Here is a 20675-nt window from a genome sequence, read left to right on the forward strand (position 1 = left end):
TTAGCAAAATAGACAAAAATGAAAATCTATCCAAAAGGTACAAAAATCTCCTTAACAAAAACTTACAGTTTAAAAAGTTAAGTATAAGGGTTGATTAAACCCCAAAAGGTACACAAATCAGCAAGTACCCAACATTTCATTCAAGCTTAGTTGATATAATTTAAGTAATTTTGCTGCATTAACTTTTCCTTCACATTTTTTAGAATTTATTAGATGTCACAGACCGTTATGCTGGCCATATTTATCTACAAAATATTTGTTCAAGTAGCACTGTAGATTGACTTTAATATCTATTAATCTATAATAATCAAACTATTAATTACAGGTTAAAAAGAAAACGGTATAAAAAATAAAAAAAATTACGAGGCTACAAAATTTAAAAACTTTTTTAAAAAAATGCTTACACCAACATACATCAATGATTTTGTTTATTTTATTTTTAATAAAAATCGTCTGTTTAAGTTCATTCTTCGATTAAAGTAATTGTTATTTTATGTAGTAGTCAAACGTTTATAATAATAGGTAATAATTATCTGGCTTTATCGCAAATAATATAGTTTTCTTCAATTACACTCTCAATGTAGCTGTTCTTCTCACAATGTTATATATATGTTATGTAATATAAAATAAATAAGTATTGCATACTTTTAGGACAGCTAATTATTCCAGTATTTTACTATAAGTAAAATTAAATTACAATTGAGAAATGAATAATTGTTGTTGAATAATCTACTTGTTATTAACTGTGTGTTATTTGTGCTCACGAATATTTCGGTAAGACGAATTCAAGTCTGAAATATTGTTTTAAATCCTCCGTGATTCAAATTTAAACAGTAGCCGACTCTAACTTTGTCTTTTTCTACTTTAACATGCATGTATAAGATGTGACAACTTCAGAATAAAGGGCATATTAAAGATAAATCAGAAGAATAATTTGGAATAGAGTTAAAATAAATTACCTATTTAAAAACGAAGATATAATATACATTTTATCATAATTATAACCAAATAATATTATGAACGAACTGGCCAGCATAAGGGTCTGTGACATCTAATAAATTCTAAAAAATGTGAAGGAAAAGTTAATGCAGCAAAATTACTTAAATTATATCAACTAAGCTTGAATGAAATGTTGGGTACTTGCTGATTTGTGTACCTTTTGGGGTTTAATCAACCCTTATACTTAACATTTTAAACTGTAAGTTTTTGTTAAGGATACATATACTAATCTGTAATTTGTGGAATTTGAGAATGCAAGCACTTTAAAGTTAAACCACCACAGCAACTCACTAGACCTGTATGGGACCACTTTGCACTCACATTTAACCATGTTTACAACTCACTAGACTTATATAGGTCCTCCTTACACTCACATTAGACCATGTTTACGACTCACATGACTTATTTAGGACCACTTTACACTCACATTTAACCATGTTGACAACTCACAAGACTTACATAGGACCACAATATTCTCACATTTAACCATGTTGGGGTCTCACTAGACTTTTATAGGACCACTTTACACTCACATTTAACCATGTTTACGACTCACAAGACTTATATAAGTCCTCCTTACACTCACATTTAACCATGTTGGTGACTCAGTAGACATATGTAGAACCACTTTACATTTACGTTCATCTTATTTTTCACCTCGTCACATGTATCTTTTCCTTCTTTTCTTTTTGCCTCGATCTATCGCCTACTCATTGCTTTATTTATTATGCACATAGCTTACTTTTTATATTTGCCCAATTAATATACTCCAAGCACATACACACGAACTAACTATGTATATATATTTCTATATTTACATAAAAATATACAGGGTGATCCATTTAAAACGCACCAATCGCTAATAACGTTTTATGAAAGCGGAAATCCGGAAAACCCATTAAATAAATTATATGTTTTTTTTCGTATAGTTTTCAAATTTTTCACTTCCGATGCTGTATCTTCATTTTTTGCGGGGTTACGGTCAAAAAATTTATCGGGGTTTCGTAATGTCCACTGGTTTTGACAATGATTATGAAAACTACATAAAAAATTATGAAAAATGATGTTAATCCCTTATCGATATCCTTAATATTTGTCGAGTTATTTAAGATCAAAGATACAAAATTATCTATTCATGATCGGTTTTCGATATTAATTTTCCACCAGAAATACACGTTTTGGGAGGTCCTCTGACTGCAAAAAATGTTATTTGTGATGCAAAGAACAAAAATAATAATAATAATTGAAGATTTTAAAAAATGTAGTGTAATCTAATGGTTGTGGGTGAATTAGGATAAACTTGTTTTATCATCAAATAAAAGCAACCATTACAACATGTTAATGTACCCCGTAATGCAATACTTCTTCACCTATGATTACGATAAAAATATCTTGCCAAGGATGGGCGGGTGTTGGTCTATTGGTCAAGAGCGTGACTTTATAAGTGGAAGATCCCCAGTTCGAATCCCGCGTATGACTACATTTTATTAAAAAGTATTAAGAATTATGAATGACTGCATACGCGAGATTCGAACTGGGGACCTCTCACTTACAAAGCCATGCTCTTGACCACTGGCAAGATATATTGGTGAATGAGTTTTTTTGTGTATTGTTTGTGTGTGTATATTTTTTTTACATTAAGGATGAAGAAAAAAGAAATAAGACACTTTCACCCTTAAACATTAATTGTTTTCCAATCTTACATTTATTTATTCCCTTTAGACTAATTTTGGTAAATAGTTCAAATTCAGATTAATAATTGGGAAATGCTAGTTTTCTTTATAACCTACAACAATCTGAATTACGTTCTATAATAATTGATGAATGTCCGAATCCGGTTTTGTAAACAATAAACATGCGTGAGGGAAGGATTAACGTTGCGATTAGCGTAATAGATTCCCATGCGGAAGTCCCGGGTACGAATGCAGCTTGCTGGCTCTTGGATTTCCTTTTCCTAGGAGTTTCCTATAGCTCACTGTCCTGTTCTTAAATCTGTGTAGATAGATTGACAAAAAAAAAAAAAAAAAATGACAAATACATGGGAGGCAGTAAAAAATAAGTTGAAGGTGAATGTAAAGCAGTTCTACACAAGTCTAAAGATACACAAACATAGTCAAATAGGAGGACCTACTTGTCATGTGGGCCGAAAAAAATGGATAAATGTGTCTGTGAGGAGGACAAGTATAAGTCTTGTGAGTCGTAAACATGGTTAAATGTGAGAATAATGTGGTCCTAAATAAGTCTAGTGAGTCGTAATCATGGTCAAATGTGAGTGTAAGGAGGTCCTATATAAGTCTTGTGAGTCGTAAACATGGTCTAATGTGAGCGTAATGAGGTCCTGTATAAGTCTTGTGAGTCGTAAACATGGTCTAATGTGAGTGTAAGGAGGTCCTGTATAAGTCTTGTGAGTCGTAAACATGGTCTAATGTGAGAATAAGATGGTCCTATATAAGTCTTGTGAGTCGTAAACATGGTCTAATGTGAGTGTAAGGAGGTCCTGTATAAGTCTTGTGAGTCGTAAACATGGTCTAATGTGAGTGTAAGATGGTCCTATATAAGTCTTGTGAGTCGTAAACATGGTCAAAGGTGAGTGTAAAGAGGTCCAATATAAGTCTTGTGAGTCGTAAACATTGTTAAATGTGAGATAAGATGGTCCTATATAAGTCTTGTGAGTCGTAAACAAGAATAAATAAATGAATAATTCACGACTAAGGCTAACGATTAACTTAAACAACTAAAAGAAACAATTAACGACTAAATTAGTCGTCGCTCAATGACGCCACTAATGAAATTAGTCACCTATTTTTGGACGACTAATGTTATTTAGTCGTGGCTCTTGTCACGACTAATCTGAATTAGTCACCAATTTTAGGACGACTAATCTCAATTAGTCGTCAATCATATGGTGACTAATCTGAATTAATCTTTAGTCGTGATAAATTCCACGACTAAAACTAACCTTTAGTCGTTAGTGGTAATCGGTCTGTGACTAATTTAGTCATGAGATTAGTCGTTAGTCGTGATTGAAGTTTTGCCCAACTCTGTGTCCAGTTAACCAGCCTAAATTTAACATAAATGACAGAAACAAGAAGAAACATTAAAGTAATAACAATAATAATAATGAAAAATTCATTTTTAAAACATAAAACCTACATACGTTGAGCACTAAAATTATCCGGTTGATCGTTAAAGAATATACTAAAATTATGTTATGTTAACATAATAATTAATATAATCAATTATAATTATTATTAATTGCGTTATGTTCAAAAACACCCAACTTTGATTATTTTTTTTTTTAAATAAAATAATATGAACGAACGATGAAATCATATAAAAACTCCTTAACAAAAACTTACAGTTTAAAAAGTTAAGTATAAGGGTTGATTAAACGCCAAAAGGTACACAAATCAGCTAGTACCCAACATTTCATTGATATTATTTTAAGTAATTTTATTACATTAATTTTCATTAATATTTTTTTGAATTTATTAGATGTTTCACAGACCCTTATGCTGGCCATTTTAATCTACAAAATATTTGTTCAAGTAGAACACCATTTAACTTAGATTGACTGTAATAAGATAAATAAGATATGCATATTTTTATGACAGCTAACATAATTATTCCAGTATTTTACTATAAGTAAAATTAGAGGGACTAAATTAAATTACAATTGAGAAATAAATAATTATTGTTGAATAATTTACTTGATATTACCTACGCGTTATTTGTGCTCACAAATACTTCGGAAAGACGAATTCTAGACTGAAATATTGTTTTAAATCCGTGATTCAAATTTAAATAGTAGCCGACTCTGCCTTTGTCTTTTTTTACTTTAACGTGCATGTACATACATACGATATATGTGACTATTCAGAATAAAGAGCATAATAAAGATAAATCAGAAGAATAATTTGGAATAAAGCTATAATAAAGTACCTATTTAATTACGAAAATATAATATACATTTTATCATAATTATAACAAAAAAATAAAATATTATGAATGAACAAAGGGAAGGGATTAGCTATGCGGTTAGCATATTGGATTCCCACGTGGAGGTTCCGGGTTCGAATCCAGCTACTGACCCTTGATTTTCTCTTTCTAAGAGCTTCTTACAGCTCACTGTCCGGGTGATGGACAGAGTTGCCTGTAACGAGAGAACACTGTCCGGAGGCCGGCAGTGCACTGAAAAAAGCTCCGGGCGCCAATAACCTTGATGTTGACGCGACTTAAATCATAAAAGAAAAGAAAAAGAAAATGAATGAACTGGCCAGCATAAGGGTCTGTGAAACATCTAATAAATTCTAAAAAATATTAATGAAAATTAATGTAATAAAATTACTTAAAATAATATCAATGAAATGTTGGGTGCTTGCTGATTTGTGTACCTTTTGGCGTTTAATCAACCCTTATACTTAACTTTTTAAACTGTAAGTTTTTGTTAAGGAGATTTTTGTACCTTTTGGATAAATTTTCTTTTTTGTATGTTTTGCAAAGTTACATATCTGCTTTTCAGATGTTATTAAAATTGGGAATAATAAATTTAATTTTATCATTATAACCTGAAAAGGTGTTAAGTCGGAGTTACTACCACTGGACAGATCTTTTTAAAGAATGATTATAGTTGCGGTCCCCAAACCATCCTCAATAACAATTTTTTTGAGAAAGCGTTTTGAATAAAATAGGAAGGTAATTTGTACGTAAATAGCAAAATTAAACTGCGATTTCAGTACTTCCCTTTAAGAGGAGTAAGAAAAATAAACTGCGATTACAGTACTTCTCCCTAAATGGCAAAGAGGCAAAGATTTTGAATCGAACTACAATTCATTGATGAAAATCGGTTCACTCATTGAAAATTTTAACGATTGCAATACTTCCTCTTAGTAGGTGTAAGAGCATGATGGCACTTCACAGCCACGTAGAGGAGCTTTAACCACTTCTTCTTACTAAATTTTATCAAAATCGGACTAACCGTTATAGAAATATTGGTAATAATAGTTTTAGAAAGGGCCTTACTTGGGTGGGGCAAACTCCCCTCCTTATGAGGCACAGCGTCGAGACTTTTAAAGTGCAAATCTGTACAAAATTTCGATTCGAATGACACTTTATTCATGACAATCGGTTTACTTTTCGATAATTTGAAACGATTGCTATACTTCCCCTTAACAAGTGTAAGAGCAGATCGTCGCTTTAATGTTACGTAGGGGAGCCCTAACCCTGTCATCCTACCAAATTTTATCAAAATCGGGCTAAGATTTACAGAGTAATTAATGATAATAATTTTGGAGGGGGCCTTACATAAAAGGGGCTAACTCCTCTCCCATTCCATGTACAGCGTCGCGACCCCCAAAAGGCACATCTACATAAAATTCCAAATCGAATGACATCTCATTCATGAAAATCGGTTCACGCGTTTAGGCGCTACGTTGTTTACAAAAAAGGTAACAACAACAACAAGAAGAACAAGAAGAACAAGAACAAGAACATTTTTTGAAAATGCCGTTTTTGCTCATTTTGAGCATCTTTTTTCTCAATATCTATCAAATCTAGGTTGTTGCAAAAAAATTACAGTTATAAAGGAGGATTTGCCCTATATTTTAAAGAAAATTTGGGAATTTTATTCTTTATAGAAAAAGAGAAAAAAATTGTCAAAGTTGGGTGTTTTTCAACGTTACGCTTTTTCGTGCAGTTTTTGATGATAAACCCTTATACAACTGTCCTACCGGACAGTTTTAATAGAAAATTTATAATGAGGTGCTTTATTCAGAACTTTAAACTGAAGCAATCTCTTAATTATGTAAATTAGGAGAATGTACACATTCACTACTCTATACAGCAATAAGTGTTTTCAAGTTAAAATTCTTAATTTAAATTAAATCGGTTAGCCACAGAAATATTACAAAATAAATTCCAGTAAAGTTAAAAAATTCTCTTAAAAATATTGGCGGCCCTGATATTTTATCAAAAGTTGATTTTATAACCTAGACAGTAAAATGAATCTGTCCATTACATTTATTTTCTTTTGCAAAATTATTTTTAGTTAGCTTTGTCAGAAATTTGAGAATCTTTAGTTTGATTGTTATTTTTCGAATTAATCCTGTCATTAATTTCAGCCAGAATTCGCAACTACAACAATAATATTAATAATTATATTATATTATTAAAACTGTCCGGTAGGACAGTTGTATAAGGGTTGACCATCAAAAACTGCACGAAATAGCGTAACGTTAAAAAACACCCAACTTTGACAATTTTTTTCTCTTTTTCTATAAAAGATAAAATTCCCAAATTTTCTTTAAAATGTAGGGCAAACCCTCCTTTATGACTGTAATTTTTTGCAACAACCCAGATTTAGTAGATTTTGAGAAAAATGTTGCCGAAAATGAGCAAAAACAGCTTTTTCAGAAAATGTTCTTGTTCTTGTTCTTCTTCTTCTTCTTCTTCTTCTTCTTCTTCTTCTTCTTCTTCTTCTTGTTACCTTTTTTGTAAACAACGTAGCGCTTAAACGCGCCGACCGATTTTTGAGAATGAGGAGTCATACGATTCGGAATTTTATGTAGATGTGCCTTTTGGGGGTCTCGACGCTATACGTCAGATGGGGGAGGAGTTAGCCCCATATATGTGAGGCCCCTTCTCAAAATTATTATTACTAATAACACTGTAAATGTTAACCCGATTTTGATAAAATTTGGCAGGATGAAAGGTTTAGGGCTCTCCTACGTAACATTTAAACGACGTTCTGCTCTTACCCTTATTAGGGGGACGTATGGCAATCGTTTCAAATGATCGACGCATGAACTAATTTTCATGAATAAAGCGTCATTCGAATCCTATATCTTGTACAGATTTGCATTATAGAAGTCTCGACGTTGTGCCACTTCAGGAGGGGAGGAAGGGGTAGAGAGGGAATACTATTTTTACTAATATTTCTTTAACGCTTAGTCCGATTTTGATAAAATTAAACACGAAGAAATGGTTAAAGCTTCCCTACTTGACTTTAAAGCGCCATCATGCTCTTACACCCAATAAGAGGAAGCCCTGCAATCGTTAAAATTATTGACGAGTGAACCGATCAATTTACATGAATGAATTGACATTACAAATCGAAATTTTATGTGGATATATGTTAGCTTTTGTGGATCTTAATGTTCAATATTCATCAATTAATCAATATTCAATATTCATCAATTAATCAATATTCATCGCCCGATTTTGATTAAATTTGGCAGAAAGAAGGTTTCAACTTTTACTGCATTACTTTCTATTATTTAATACCCCTTCATGGGATGTATTCATCATTCATCATTTCATGCCATAACATTTCTCTCAATATCCATCTTCTTACCACCAACCACTTGTTACCACTCCCCCATAACTCGTAACATGTTTTTATTTTCATTCTACATCTTCCGACTAGTTGTTCACTAATTCTCCATAACTATTCTCAGTCTGCATTTTCTTCCTGCCAACTTGGCAACATTCCCCCCTAACTTTTCTCTAGTCTTTATCTTCTACTCACTGATTTGATAATGCTACTAAATTGGTATGAAGTATTAAAGTACAATGTATAAAACTATTGCCTATCCCATATGTTGAAAAAACCTGTAAACCAGAATAGCAACTTTACAGAATAGACTTTTAATGGTTTGGAATATTTTGGAAAATGATAAGGAGATAGTCAAGGAGGGGAGTTTGCCTCACCTAAGTTAACCCACTCTAAAATTATCATTATTAACTCTGAAAATCTTAGCCCAAATTTGATAAAATTGGCGAGGGAATAGGGGTTAAATTATATTGAAGTGCCATTCTGATCTTTCTCCACTAAGGGAAAGTATTGCAATCGTTTTAAATTATCGATGGGTGATCTGATTTTCATGAATGAACAATTAAACACAAAAAAATGTTTAAAATTTAAAAAGAAAACATACGACTTTATTTTTACAACAGGTTTGTTCAAAAATGTTTATTATTATTAAAAATATTATACCAGTGTTTAAAAAAGCACACAGACACACCGTATTATTTATTTTGCATTGTAACCTTCTGTGTCTCTAAACCTTGTTATCTGCTAAGTCAACTAGCGCGCCCCACTGTGAAAACTTCTAAAATTTTAAAAAGAACAACGATATGTCTATACTGATAATATATTTACAACTTAATCCTAACTTAATAAAATATATTTTACTATACTTTATTATTTTGTCTGAGGTTGTGAACAAAAAAATAGTGTTTTACTTAATAAAGGTTATAGTATTGTGATTCCCCTCTCCTTTATGGTTTGTATACACTGTAAAATAGAAGTAAAGATGTAACCTAACCTAAATCAAACGTCTTTGAACAGTTGTTGAAATAAGTGTTAGCAATTTTTGCGATTTTATTATTTTGTTAAGCAACTTTGTTGAAGACTTCATATTCATACATTCTTCTTAATTTTGTAAGTAGATATTTTGCTATTATTTAGTTTCATATAATTTACTTCAATAATTAGCTGAATTTATGTAGAGCTTGTTTTAGTAAGATTGAGTGCACCTTAATTGCTGATGTCTCGTCAAAAAGTGAGCCTAGTTCTGATTAATTGTTAAGTTTCAAACAGTTTCTTATTTCGATAAGTTATTATATTGCATAGATTGTTTTCGTTGTTTGATCAAAAGAATAAAGTAATTACTTGCTAGATGTAGTTTTTTGATGCAAATCCTCTTATTTTATTTATTTTTCTGTCTGTTTTTCGGAATGGATGTCCCCTTTATTGATCAATTTGCAATATTTTTTGTCTGCTTCTGGTATGGAAAATATTCCAATCGGGTCAAATTTTGACACAAAATAGTACAAGTCGATAATAAACTTTCAACCGAAAGTGTCAACCACTTTATAAAATAGTTTTTCACTTTCACGATTACTAGAGCCCAGTTTACACTATTTCAATAAATAGGTTTTATTCGAAACATTTTTCGAAGAGCTTTCTTTATCAAATAGGATTACCAGAGTCATAAATTTCCATGTTTGAAGATACTTCCAGTCTTTCTCAATTCTCTGTCATTGTAAATATTCTTGTTTCAAGTTCAAGTTTTTTATTTTCATAATTTTAATTTTCCTTTTGGGTTTTCATTTGGTTTTGTAAGTTGCAATCTGCAACTTAATATTCCATAACTCATATTCAGCTTGGTTAACAAAAATTTTTTTCTTTCATTTCTGTTTGTAGTTATGGTCAACTATTGTTCTGGAGTTCCTTTTTTTTTATTTTCTATTTTTACTAAAATATTTCAAATTACTTTTTGAAGTTCTATTGCAACAAACCAAAATCACTTTTTTTTACGAAGCTAAAAAATAATTTTTTTTTGTTTTTGTTTTCAGAATCTAAGAAAAATATACGTTAAGTATTTACCTTCTGTATTAATTATTTACTTATATTTATTATATATTTACGAAAATGCCTTCTAAGTACCGAAAAAGAAAGCAGATAATTAAAAATTTAGTAACGGGTATTAGACAGACAATTGACAGCACTGCTGAGCTCGAGAACTACAATTTTATGACTCCCGACGCCACTAAGCAACAACGGTACTACGTTAAAAATCGCGAGGGAATAGTAAGAAAACAGCGACAATATAATTTAAGACAAAAAGAAAAAATCCAAGAGAAACAGGAAGTGTACAATTTAGAACATAAAGAAAATATTAAAGAGAAACAGAAAGAATACAATACAGAACATAAAGAACACATTAAAGAAAAACAGAGAGAGTACGATTTATCTCATAAAGAGGAGATAAACAAAAAACAGAGAGAGTACGATTTATCTCATAAAGAGGAGATAAACAAAAAACAGAGAGAGTACGATTTATCTCATAAAGAGGAGATAAACAAAAAACAGAGAGAGTACGATTTATCTCATAAAGAGGAAATAAAGAAAAAACAGAGAGAGTACGATTTATTTCATAAAAAGGAGATAAAGAAAAAACAGAGAGAGTACGATTTATCTCATAGAGAGGAAATAAAGAAAAAACAGAGAGAGTACGATTTATCTCATAAAGAGGAAATAAAGAAAAAACAGAGAGACTACGATTTATCTCATAAAGAGGAAATAAACAAAAAACAGAGAGAGTACGATTTATCTCATAAAGAGGAGATAAACAAAAAACAGAGAGAGTACGATTTATCTCATAAAGAGGAAATAAAGAAAAAACAGGGAGAATATGACATAGCTCATTCAGAACATAAAAGAAAGAAGCAAAGTGTATACAATGTTGTCCATAAAGTTGGCATAGCAAGGAAGCAGAAACAAAAAGACAGAACAAACAGTGAAAAGAAGACTGAAACACAAAGAAAGTACAATGAAAAGAAAAGAAACAAAGTCAGCAGTAGACAAAAACGTTATGATGGAAGAAATCGAGCTGTTATCAACTTAAAAAGAAATATCCGGTACTTTTTGACTCGGCAAAACGTAAATAAGCCCTCGGTGTCATTCGCTAATTTATTGAAAAAACGGATACAGACTCGAAAAAAGATAAATAGGTTTCAAGGTGAATGCGCGTTAATAAACAGATTGTGTGCAAATTTAAAGCTAAATAGTAAAGTTAATAAACATTATATTGTCAAAAATAAAACTAAACGCACAGTGTTTTATTACCTGATAAAACATGCTAATCATTTAGTCGGAATCGCTCGATCATACTTAAGATTTCTAAACAATAAATTAAAAGCCGTTGTTGATGAGGCCGTTAATAAGTTCGAAATCAATAAAATTAAAACCCTAACTCCTAAAAATATCGTGAAAGTTTTTGGAGGTAAACAGAAACACACGGCACATTCTGAACCTTATTTCTTCGAAAGCTCTTATAGCGCGATTCCTCCCGGTCATACATTACTTGCTAATAGCCAGAACGTTTTCGTGAACGCACACAATTTAAAAAAGTACATTACTAAAGATAATAATAATATTGTAGAATGGCCTTGCGGTATCACATGTAAATTTTCAAAACAAAGTATGAGCACTACTTTAAATAAATTAGTTGAATTTGTTCACGGCGATATAAATACTGTGTCAATCAAAAAGCTTGCGAACAAATGTCGGTACAGACATCACGAAAAAAAAGGTCACACCATACACTGCGCCTCACACAACAGCATTTTTAAATGCAGTACACTTCTACAACTTCTATCGGAATTATCGGTCCACTACACCGCGTTTAGGAACATAAAAAGACAGATTTACATCATTCGTAATCTATTTTTCAAAATTAATCGTGTAACATCGTGTATAAATAGAGCAAATAATGTCGAATCTATTTTACGGTCCGTTAATGATTTAAAAAAGTTTCTCGGAACACTTAAAATCGATATAAACAAATTTAAGAAATATGTACCTTCTACTAGTTGCGACACCAATGAAATAAATATTCTGCATAAATATAAAAAAAACTTATCTTCCTTAAAACGTACAGTTCTTTCCTTTCCGGAGAATTTTTGCGCGTGTTGCAATATGTTAATTTATGACGAGGATTTAAAAGATTTCGTAAATTTTCAGATAAACAATAACAAATCATGGCAATCTATAATTCTTTATATTAATAAAAATTATGATAATATTCACCGACGCAGTCTCAAAATTTGTTTATACTGTGCACGAAAATTGAATCATAATTGTATTCCCGGACGCGCCGCGTATAACTGTTTAGAAGTAGATCCCGTGCCTGCAGAAGTTGGTAAGTTGAATATTTTCGAAACTATGCTGACTCAATTAGTTAAATCGTTTCAATGTGTAATTCGTCTCCAGCCGAAAAAAGGGAAAATTGCGGTCAGTGAAAAACTTAAAGGGTTAAAGGGTCGCGTCACTTATTTACCCCTCCCTTTGCAGAAAAACGTGGACCTACTTCCGAACGAACTGCCCCAAAATCATGAAGTGGTTGTACTGGTTAATGGCGTACCTACACAAAACCGAGTGATATGGCAAGATTTAGTGAGCGCGAATAAAATTTACAAAGCGATTGCCGCTTTAAAAGAAATTAACCCTTTGTACGCGAACGTAAATCTAAATGTAAAATTGTTACCCAATATTAACGATATTGGTAATAAATGTACTTTTAAGGATATATCCGGGGCTTCCATAAAAAAAGTAGATATTGCAACTTTTTACAAAACCGGATTTTATACTTTTCACTCCCTTCATCCGATAAATATGAATGCAGTGGAATCGAGTGAAATTGAATCGTATCAAATGCAGCAAATGAAGGGAGATTACGTGTCGGTTTTTGATAAAAATTTAGATTACCTAACATTTCCTCATCTATTTCCTAAAGGCAGGTTCGGAAAATTTGAGGTAAATAGAAATATTCCTCTGTCGGACGCTGAGTACCGTAAAACGCGAATATTGAATAAAGACGGGCGGTTTCGGCGGGATCCTTGTTATTTATTTCACTTGTTAAACGATAGTGAATTTAAATACCTAGGCGGGGCGATTGCTCACACTTGTTAAACGTTCGCGCTTACAAACCGTACACGGTGAATGATATTTTGACCAAAGTTTCCGTTAACGATGAATTATTAGAACAACAATTAATCAATCTATTTAGTTCGTTGCGAGGCACTAAAGAGTATTGGCAACGTCGACGTCAAGAACTCAATGCCATGACACGCGATTTTGGGGCGCCGACTTTTTTTGTAACATTGTCGTGTGCAGAATATGATCATTCCGAATTATTGCAGTACCTTGTCAAAATTAATAAAGATGTTCCTAACGTGGAGAAAATGTCCGCCGGAGAGTTATGTGCGTTAGATCCGACTAGTGTGTGTAGATATTATCACCGTCTCATCCGTAATATGTTCAAGTTTCTAATAAACGATAAAATAAATCCGGTATTAGGTTTCGTGGAACATTATTTTTGGCGCGTAGAATATCAAGAAAGGGGGGCGCCGCATTACCACATGTTATTGTGGATTCGGGATAGTCCGGAAATTAATAACGATTGCTTTAAAAAGGTTGCCGATTTTATTAACACATATATTTGTGCTCGGTTACCGGATCCTTTAGAGTCACCTGTCTTGCACTCGTTTGTCCGGAAATATCAAATGCATAAATGTAACTCGTACTGTCAACGTAAATATCGCGTTAATCAAAAAATGTATACTAAATGTCGGTTTGGATTTCCGCGTAAAGTTACCGACGAATTGATAATTAATGACATAATTTCCACAATCGCGTCTAGAGTTAAAGGTTTCGGTCCGAAACGTGTTTATGACTTGCCCAGACAGAGAAGTGAGGTACGCATTAACGACTACAACCCTGTCCTTTTATTAGCTTCCGGCGGGTTTAACGTTGACGTGCAATTTGTTAAAGACGGAGATTTGAGATTAGTCATTTACGTAACTAGTTATATATCGAAAAATGAAAAAACGGAATTAGAAGATTTGTGGGCTGATATATGTAAAGAATCGAATAAAAAAGCGTTGTTGAGTTTAGGATTAAAAAAATTAACGCATCGTCAGATCGGGTTATACGAAACAATAGACCGGTTACTCGGGCATCATTTGTACGGTAAATCGGAAGATATGAGATATATCAGCACCACGTTTCGCGAGAATAGAAAACTATGTTTAAAACCGTTTAACCAATTACAAAATATGCCGGCTAATTCAACGGATGTATATTTGAAGTCATGGCTAAACGATTACTATCCGAATCGACCCGACCATCTAGAAAATTTAAACTTATACGACTTCTGTCGTTATTACGATCTTTCCCGCGATCAATTAGAAGCCGATAACCGAATAAAATTAAAAAATAATGTTGTTTTAAGAAAGCGTGGAAAACCTTACGTAATTACGACCAAAGTAATAATAAATGCAACAGTCAAATTAAATTATTCGTTTCTGGTGTAGGCGGTACGGGTAAATCGTATCTCTTAAAAGCGTTAAAAGTTTGGATTAACAACACATTTCCGCCTAAGAAAGACACTGTTTCAGTGGCTATAACGGCTCCGACCGGCCTGGCTGCATATAATGTAAATGGCGTCACCATTTACCGGCTTTTATCGCTCCCGGTTGAGCACCAACAAACCGCCGAATATAATAAATTAAACGTTGAAAGTTGTCGGGCGATTAGGCACGTACTTAAAGATATGAAATTATTGATAATCGATGAAATTAGTTTAGTTTCGAGTCTCGTTTTTGCTTATATTCATCTTCGGTTGACGGAAATTGCCAAAAATAATGAACCTTTCGGTAATTTTAATATCTTACTTTTCGGAGATTTGTTACAATTGCAGCCCGTCAAAGGTAATCAAGTTTTTAAAAAGTTAACCCGCATCGAATGTAAATCCAAACTCGGATCCATCGGTTCAGTTGATCTTTGGTCGATGTTCGAATATGACGAATTAAAAATTAACGTAAGACAAAAAAATGATAAAAGCGGTTTTATAAATACCTTGCTCAATATTCGGTCGGGTAATGTCTGCGAAGAAGACATCTCACTATTAAACTCACGTCTTCTACCAAATAATGATTTAAATAATGTAATTCAAAGGTATAAGGAATTAGTCGATTCCGGTAAAAATCCGTTATGTCTTTTCGCGACTAAAGCTCAATGTATAACTTTTAATAAACTTTATTCGGATAAATTCGCGAAAGAAATAGTTACAATTGATAGTATCGATGAAATTGATTATAATTCCAAATTGTCAAATAAAAAAATAAAAGATTTGAACTTGTTAATTTCTAAAATTTCGGAAGACGTCTCTCGCACAGCTAATTTATCTAAAACTATAAATTTATTTGTGGGCGCTAAAATAATGATTAAAAGAAACATTGATATTGCTAACGGAATTGTAAACGGAACAATTGGTGTAGTGGAACGGTTTGTTTATAAAGGAAAATTCGTTGATTCATTAATTGTCGTCGTAAATAATAAACCCTTTACTTTAGAAAGGGTACAAGCGCGATTTCAATTAATAAAAAATATTTACGTGCATAGGAAACAATTTCCGGTGTCTCTTTCGTACGCGGTAACCATCCACAAATCTCAAGGCTTAACCTTGGATTGTTTGTTCACGAGTTTAGGTAAAGAAGTGTTTGCACCGGGCATGCACTATGTAGCTCTCTCACGGGTCACTAATTTAAACGGTTTGTATTTAATTGATTTCGATCCGTCAAAAATAAAAGCAGATACGGACGCGATAAGTGAATACCATCGTTTAAATAAAATGATCCAATCACCATGTTTGCATACTGCGAATAATAATATTTGCGTTTCCCCCACCATCAAGTTAACAAAAACAAAATGCCTTCCTCAATCATATGATAATCGCGAAATTTGTTCGAAAACGGAAATATTTGGCTTAACCAATTCTGACGGCGTTTCATGTTACGCGAATGTTGTTGCACAGTGTTTGATTAATATAGATCTCGTTAAATTTAACCTAAAAAATAACCTGTCCAATAATATAAAAATAAGATTTCCGGATCCAAAAACTCGCGAGAACTACCAAACAGTGAGCGTAACTTGCGAATTATTAAATATTTTAACAACCGGAATAACTCTTGGTACTAACAAATCAAATACTAAACGACTCCGCGAATTAATTGCTCACGATAGCGACATAAACTTCAACGCTAATATTCAGCAAGACGCGCAAGAATTTCTATCGTTCGTAATAAACGCTTTAGTTACAGAAAATAACATTCCGAGCAAGTTATTTGATTGCACAGTTAAATTCGTTCGAAAATGTTTCAATTGCAATAGTTATTGGGATGACGTTCCCACTAATCCTGAAGTAATGTACTTCCTAGAATTCGGGGTTGTCCAAAATAACGAGCCGGTTAGTTTTCAAACGTTATTCGACTATAAATTATCGGATATCACGTGTTCAGAATGCGGTGAAAATAAAATTTATATTCGAAGTAAATTACATTCGGTATCGGATTATCTCATTGTAATATTAAAGCGTTACCAAGGAAATCGTGTTTTAAATGAAATTCACTCTTTCGATGAACATAATGTTAAAATTGACGGTTTTAATTTCTCACTGGCGTCCGTGATTTATCACTACGGTTCGGGCCTTAATTCCGGTCACTATGTTTGCGCGATAAAAAGTCAAAATAATTCGTGGACTTTGCTAAATGACGAGATTATTAATTATAATTTTAAATTTAATCCGGGATTAAAAGACGCGTACATTTTAATGTTAAAAACAAATACAATGTGAAAACAAAAACAAACCCGATGTATTTTAAATTTAAAATCTTTAATTTCGGTCGTTAGAGAGCCAGCAGGTAACAGACATTTGGACTGACTGCATGTGATTTTTATTTAATGATATTATTAATCTGTTTGTGCATGTTTCTGTTAAAAAAATCATTGATATAAAATTTGTTTTTCGCAATGAATCTTTTTGTCCCGAAATATTTTTTTTCATCGATGTAAATGAAAATACATTAATGTTATTTTGTTTTTTTGTAAGAAATGGTCCATCCTTTTCAAAGAAGAAATATATTTCATTGTAATTTACATTTATATTTGTGATTAAAACAAATTCTATGTCATATTCAACGATATTTATAAGTTAATTTCTTCATTTTATTAATTTGCATATTTTGAACAATTTTAGTCTATATTTATAAATTTTTGAAATTCTACGTACCTATAGATGAATCTTTCACAGCTGATGACTATAAACATTAAATTAAAAAGTTCTTGTTCAACTTCTTTTCCGATTTTTTTAAATCTTACGCTCGTTTTTTGTTTTTTTTTAATAATGCAGAAAAGTTTAAATTGCCCAACCAAAATTAATTTTCTGTTTGATGCAGTTGTCAGAAGGATTGCATACCTAATTCAGAGGAAGCTAAATACATATTGTTTAATAAATACTCCTCACTGTGAATGGTTTGTTCTATATAATTATTTTTTTACATCAATTGTACTTTTTTGTTATGTGTGACTAAAACTAACTGACGGACTAAGTCCGCCGAAGCCGGTCCCAAGCCCAGGTTGTAAAAGGATGAGGGGTCCGTTACATTATGTTGCAGATTAAAGGCAAACTGTACGCAGAGAGATCTTATTCAGAGATGTCTATGAAGTTTAAATATTGTTCGTCATAGGACTGTGAAACTATAATTAACACTTTCTAAAAGGTACAAAAATCTCCTTAACAAAAACTTACAGTTTAAAAAGTTAAGTATAAGGGTTGATTAAACGACAAAAGGTACACAAATCAGCAAGTACCTATCATTTCAATCATACTACAGCTCGTAATAATTTCAGCCATTTAGAAACATTTTCTAAAAGCTTATTTTATTTAAATTGGTTTCTAATTTTTCGCGATTTTTATAAAAGATTTCTTTTACTATTAAGTTTTCCGAGAACATTCCCCTGTGAACAGTGTCTTAATGTATCCTTACAGAAGATATTAGAAAAAGAATCCATTGTACTTTTGAAACAATTGATATTATTTAAGTATAACTTTACTGCATTAAATTTTCATTAATATTTTTTACATTCTATTACACGTCACAGACCCTTATGCTGGCCATTTTTTTATCAATAAAATATTTTCTGCTAATATAAAAATGCAGTTTATATTACGGCTTAATAAATGTTAGTAAACAGGCATTTTAATTTAACTCCGTTCCCAATTATTTTTGTTTTATCTTTACTACGCTCTTTATTTTGAATAATCATCACTCGACCTGGCAAACCCTACTCAAATCACACGCACAATGAAATAGAAAAAGATAAAGCTAGAGTTTTTCTATCACTGTTAAAAATTGAATCACGGAGTTAAAAGGAATTCCACTCTTGAATGGCTAATAGCCAATATATACCTATTTGTACTAATAATCCATTCTAAATTATAAACAAATGAAGTCCCTTTAATTAAATACTTATATAGAATTTTAATAATCAAATAATTAGTAAAAGTAACAGTAATGTCCTGATCTAAAAATATACGTTATCTTAATCCATTTTACAGAGGAATCAAAAAGCTGTAGAAGGAGTGACAGGAGAGTAGACGGATAATAGGCAGACCTAAAAGGAGGGGAACTGAGGAACTGAAGGAGCATCTCAGAAAGCTGGGAATCAGGCAATGGAAAAAAAGTTCTGGACAAAAATGCTTTGAGAACCATTACTGTGGAGATTAACGTCCTATGCAGACTGTTGCACTAAAAAACAAATAAGAAAATTCATATGTATAATCAGATGAGGACAGATTTAAAGGAAGCTGTATACATTAATATATTGTATTACTATAAATATTTGTAATTAATTAACTCTTATTTTTAATTAACATTTGACCATTTGGTACAGTATAGTGCCAATCCGTTTAATCAAAGGATGAACTTAAACCGACGATGTATAATTTCCTAAATTGCACTTAAATATAAACAAGTAAAAGTAATAATAACAATAATTGCGTAAATATACTCGTATGTTGGTAAGGTGAATTTTCTTAAAAACGTTTTATGATTTTTTGAATTGTTTAATAGAATAGCGTCTCATTAAAAACCTATGCATTAATCGTTTAATAACTCCTATTACAATCAATATGAGCTAGAGGGGTGCTACTCTTCCCTGAGCAAAAATATTTTATTGATAAAAAAATGGCCAGCATAAGGGTCTGTGACGTGTAATAGAATGTAAAAAATATTAATGAAAATTTAATGCAGTAAAGTTATACTTAAATAATATCAATTGTTTCAAAAGTACAATGGATTCTTTTTCTAATATCTTCTGTAAGGATACATTAAGACACTGTTCACAGGGGAATGTTCTCGGAAAACTTAATAGTAAAAGAAATCTTTTATAAAAATCGCGAAAAATTAGAAACCAATTTAAATAAAATAAGCTTTTAGAAAATGTTTCTAAATGGCTGAAATTATTACGAGCTGTAGTATGATTGAAATGATAGGTACTTGCTGATTTGTGTACCTTTTGTCGTTTAATCAACCCTTATACTTAACTTTTTAAACTGTAAGTTTTTGTTAAGGAGATTTATATTGGGTTTAATTTTACGTTTAGTTAAATTAAAATTAATAAATAATGGAAATAATTAGTATAAAATGCAATTGATTGAATTGTTTCTTTGCGGGGGGCATCGAATTTTTTACTTTCTTCCACTAAAGGAGTAGCAATTTGGTCACAACCAAATATTTATTTTCATTTTCATCAGCTACATTTTTTAAAAATATTTCTGACTCCAGCAGTCTTTTCTTTTTTATCTTTTTCTTTTTGTGAATATTTTGAGGGTTTGTGCAAAAATATTTACTCAGTAAAGAAATTGTAAAAAAAGTTTATGCACAATTTTTCTTTTTGAGAAACAAGAAAAAAGAATTCGAACTAGTGTTTCTTAAAAATCAGTAATTTTCCTTATATTGTTTAATGCCTTGTCCAACATCTGATGAAGCAAACTGTGCTTGGAGAATTTTCTTATGCGTTGCCGGCCTATGAATAGTGTTTTCTCGATAGAAACTTATGAATGTATTGTCCTCCACCGTACGAACTGTACAGTGAGCTGTTGAGGTTAGGTGAGACCAATGATTTTAGGTAAATTGTCACAGCGGAAGAGAAGTTTAAAAAGCAGCTGATATTCAAATAAAAATAAATAAATAAAAAATAAAAAAAATAGTAAACACATTTCTTCAAAAAATATTATGAATATTTTTTTTGTGTACATAAAAAAACTTTA

General features: G+C 31.7%; 1 protein-coding gene across 1 annotated transcript; it reads left to right on the forward strand.

Annotated features, from left to right (window-relative positions):
* The first annotated feature begins 10432 nt into the window (after window positions 1-10432).
* LOC141446564 (uncharacterized) lies at window positions 10433-19243 on the forward strand. The gene is made up of 3 exons (XM_074113106.1): window positions 10433-10563; window positions 13449-18123; window positions 18963-19243. The coding sequence occupies exons 1-2, from the start codon at window positions 10433-10435 to the stop codon at window positions 14875-14877; spliced, it is 1560 nt and encodes a 519-aa protein (XP_073969207.1). The 3' UTR covers window positions 14878-18123; window positions 18963-19243.
* Window positions 19244-20675: the final 1432 nt, after the last annotated feature.

Source organism: Rhodnius prolixus, unplaced genomic scaffold (genome assembly GCF_049639745.1).
Source record: "Rhodnius prolixus isolate KJV_2025 unplaced genomic scaffold, Rpr scaffold_7, whole genome shotgun sequence".
Lineage (NCBI taxonomy): Eukaryota > Metazoa > Arthropoda > Insecta > Hemiptera > Reduviidae > Rhodnius > Rhodnius prolixus.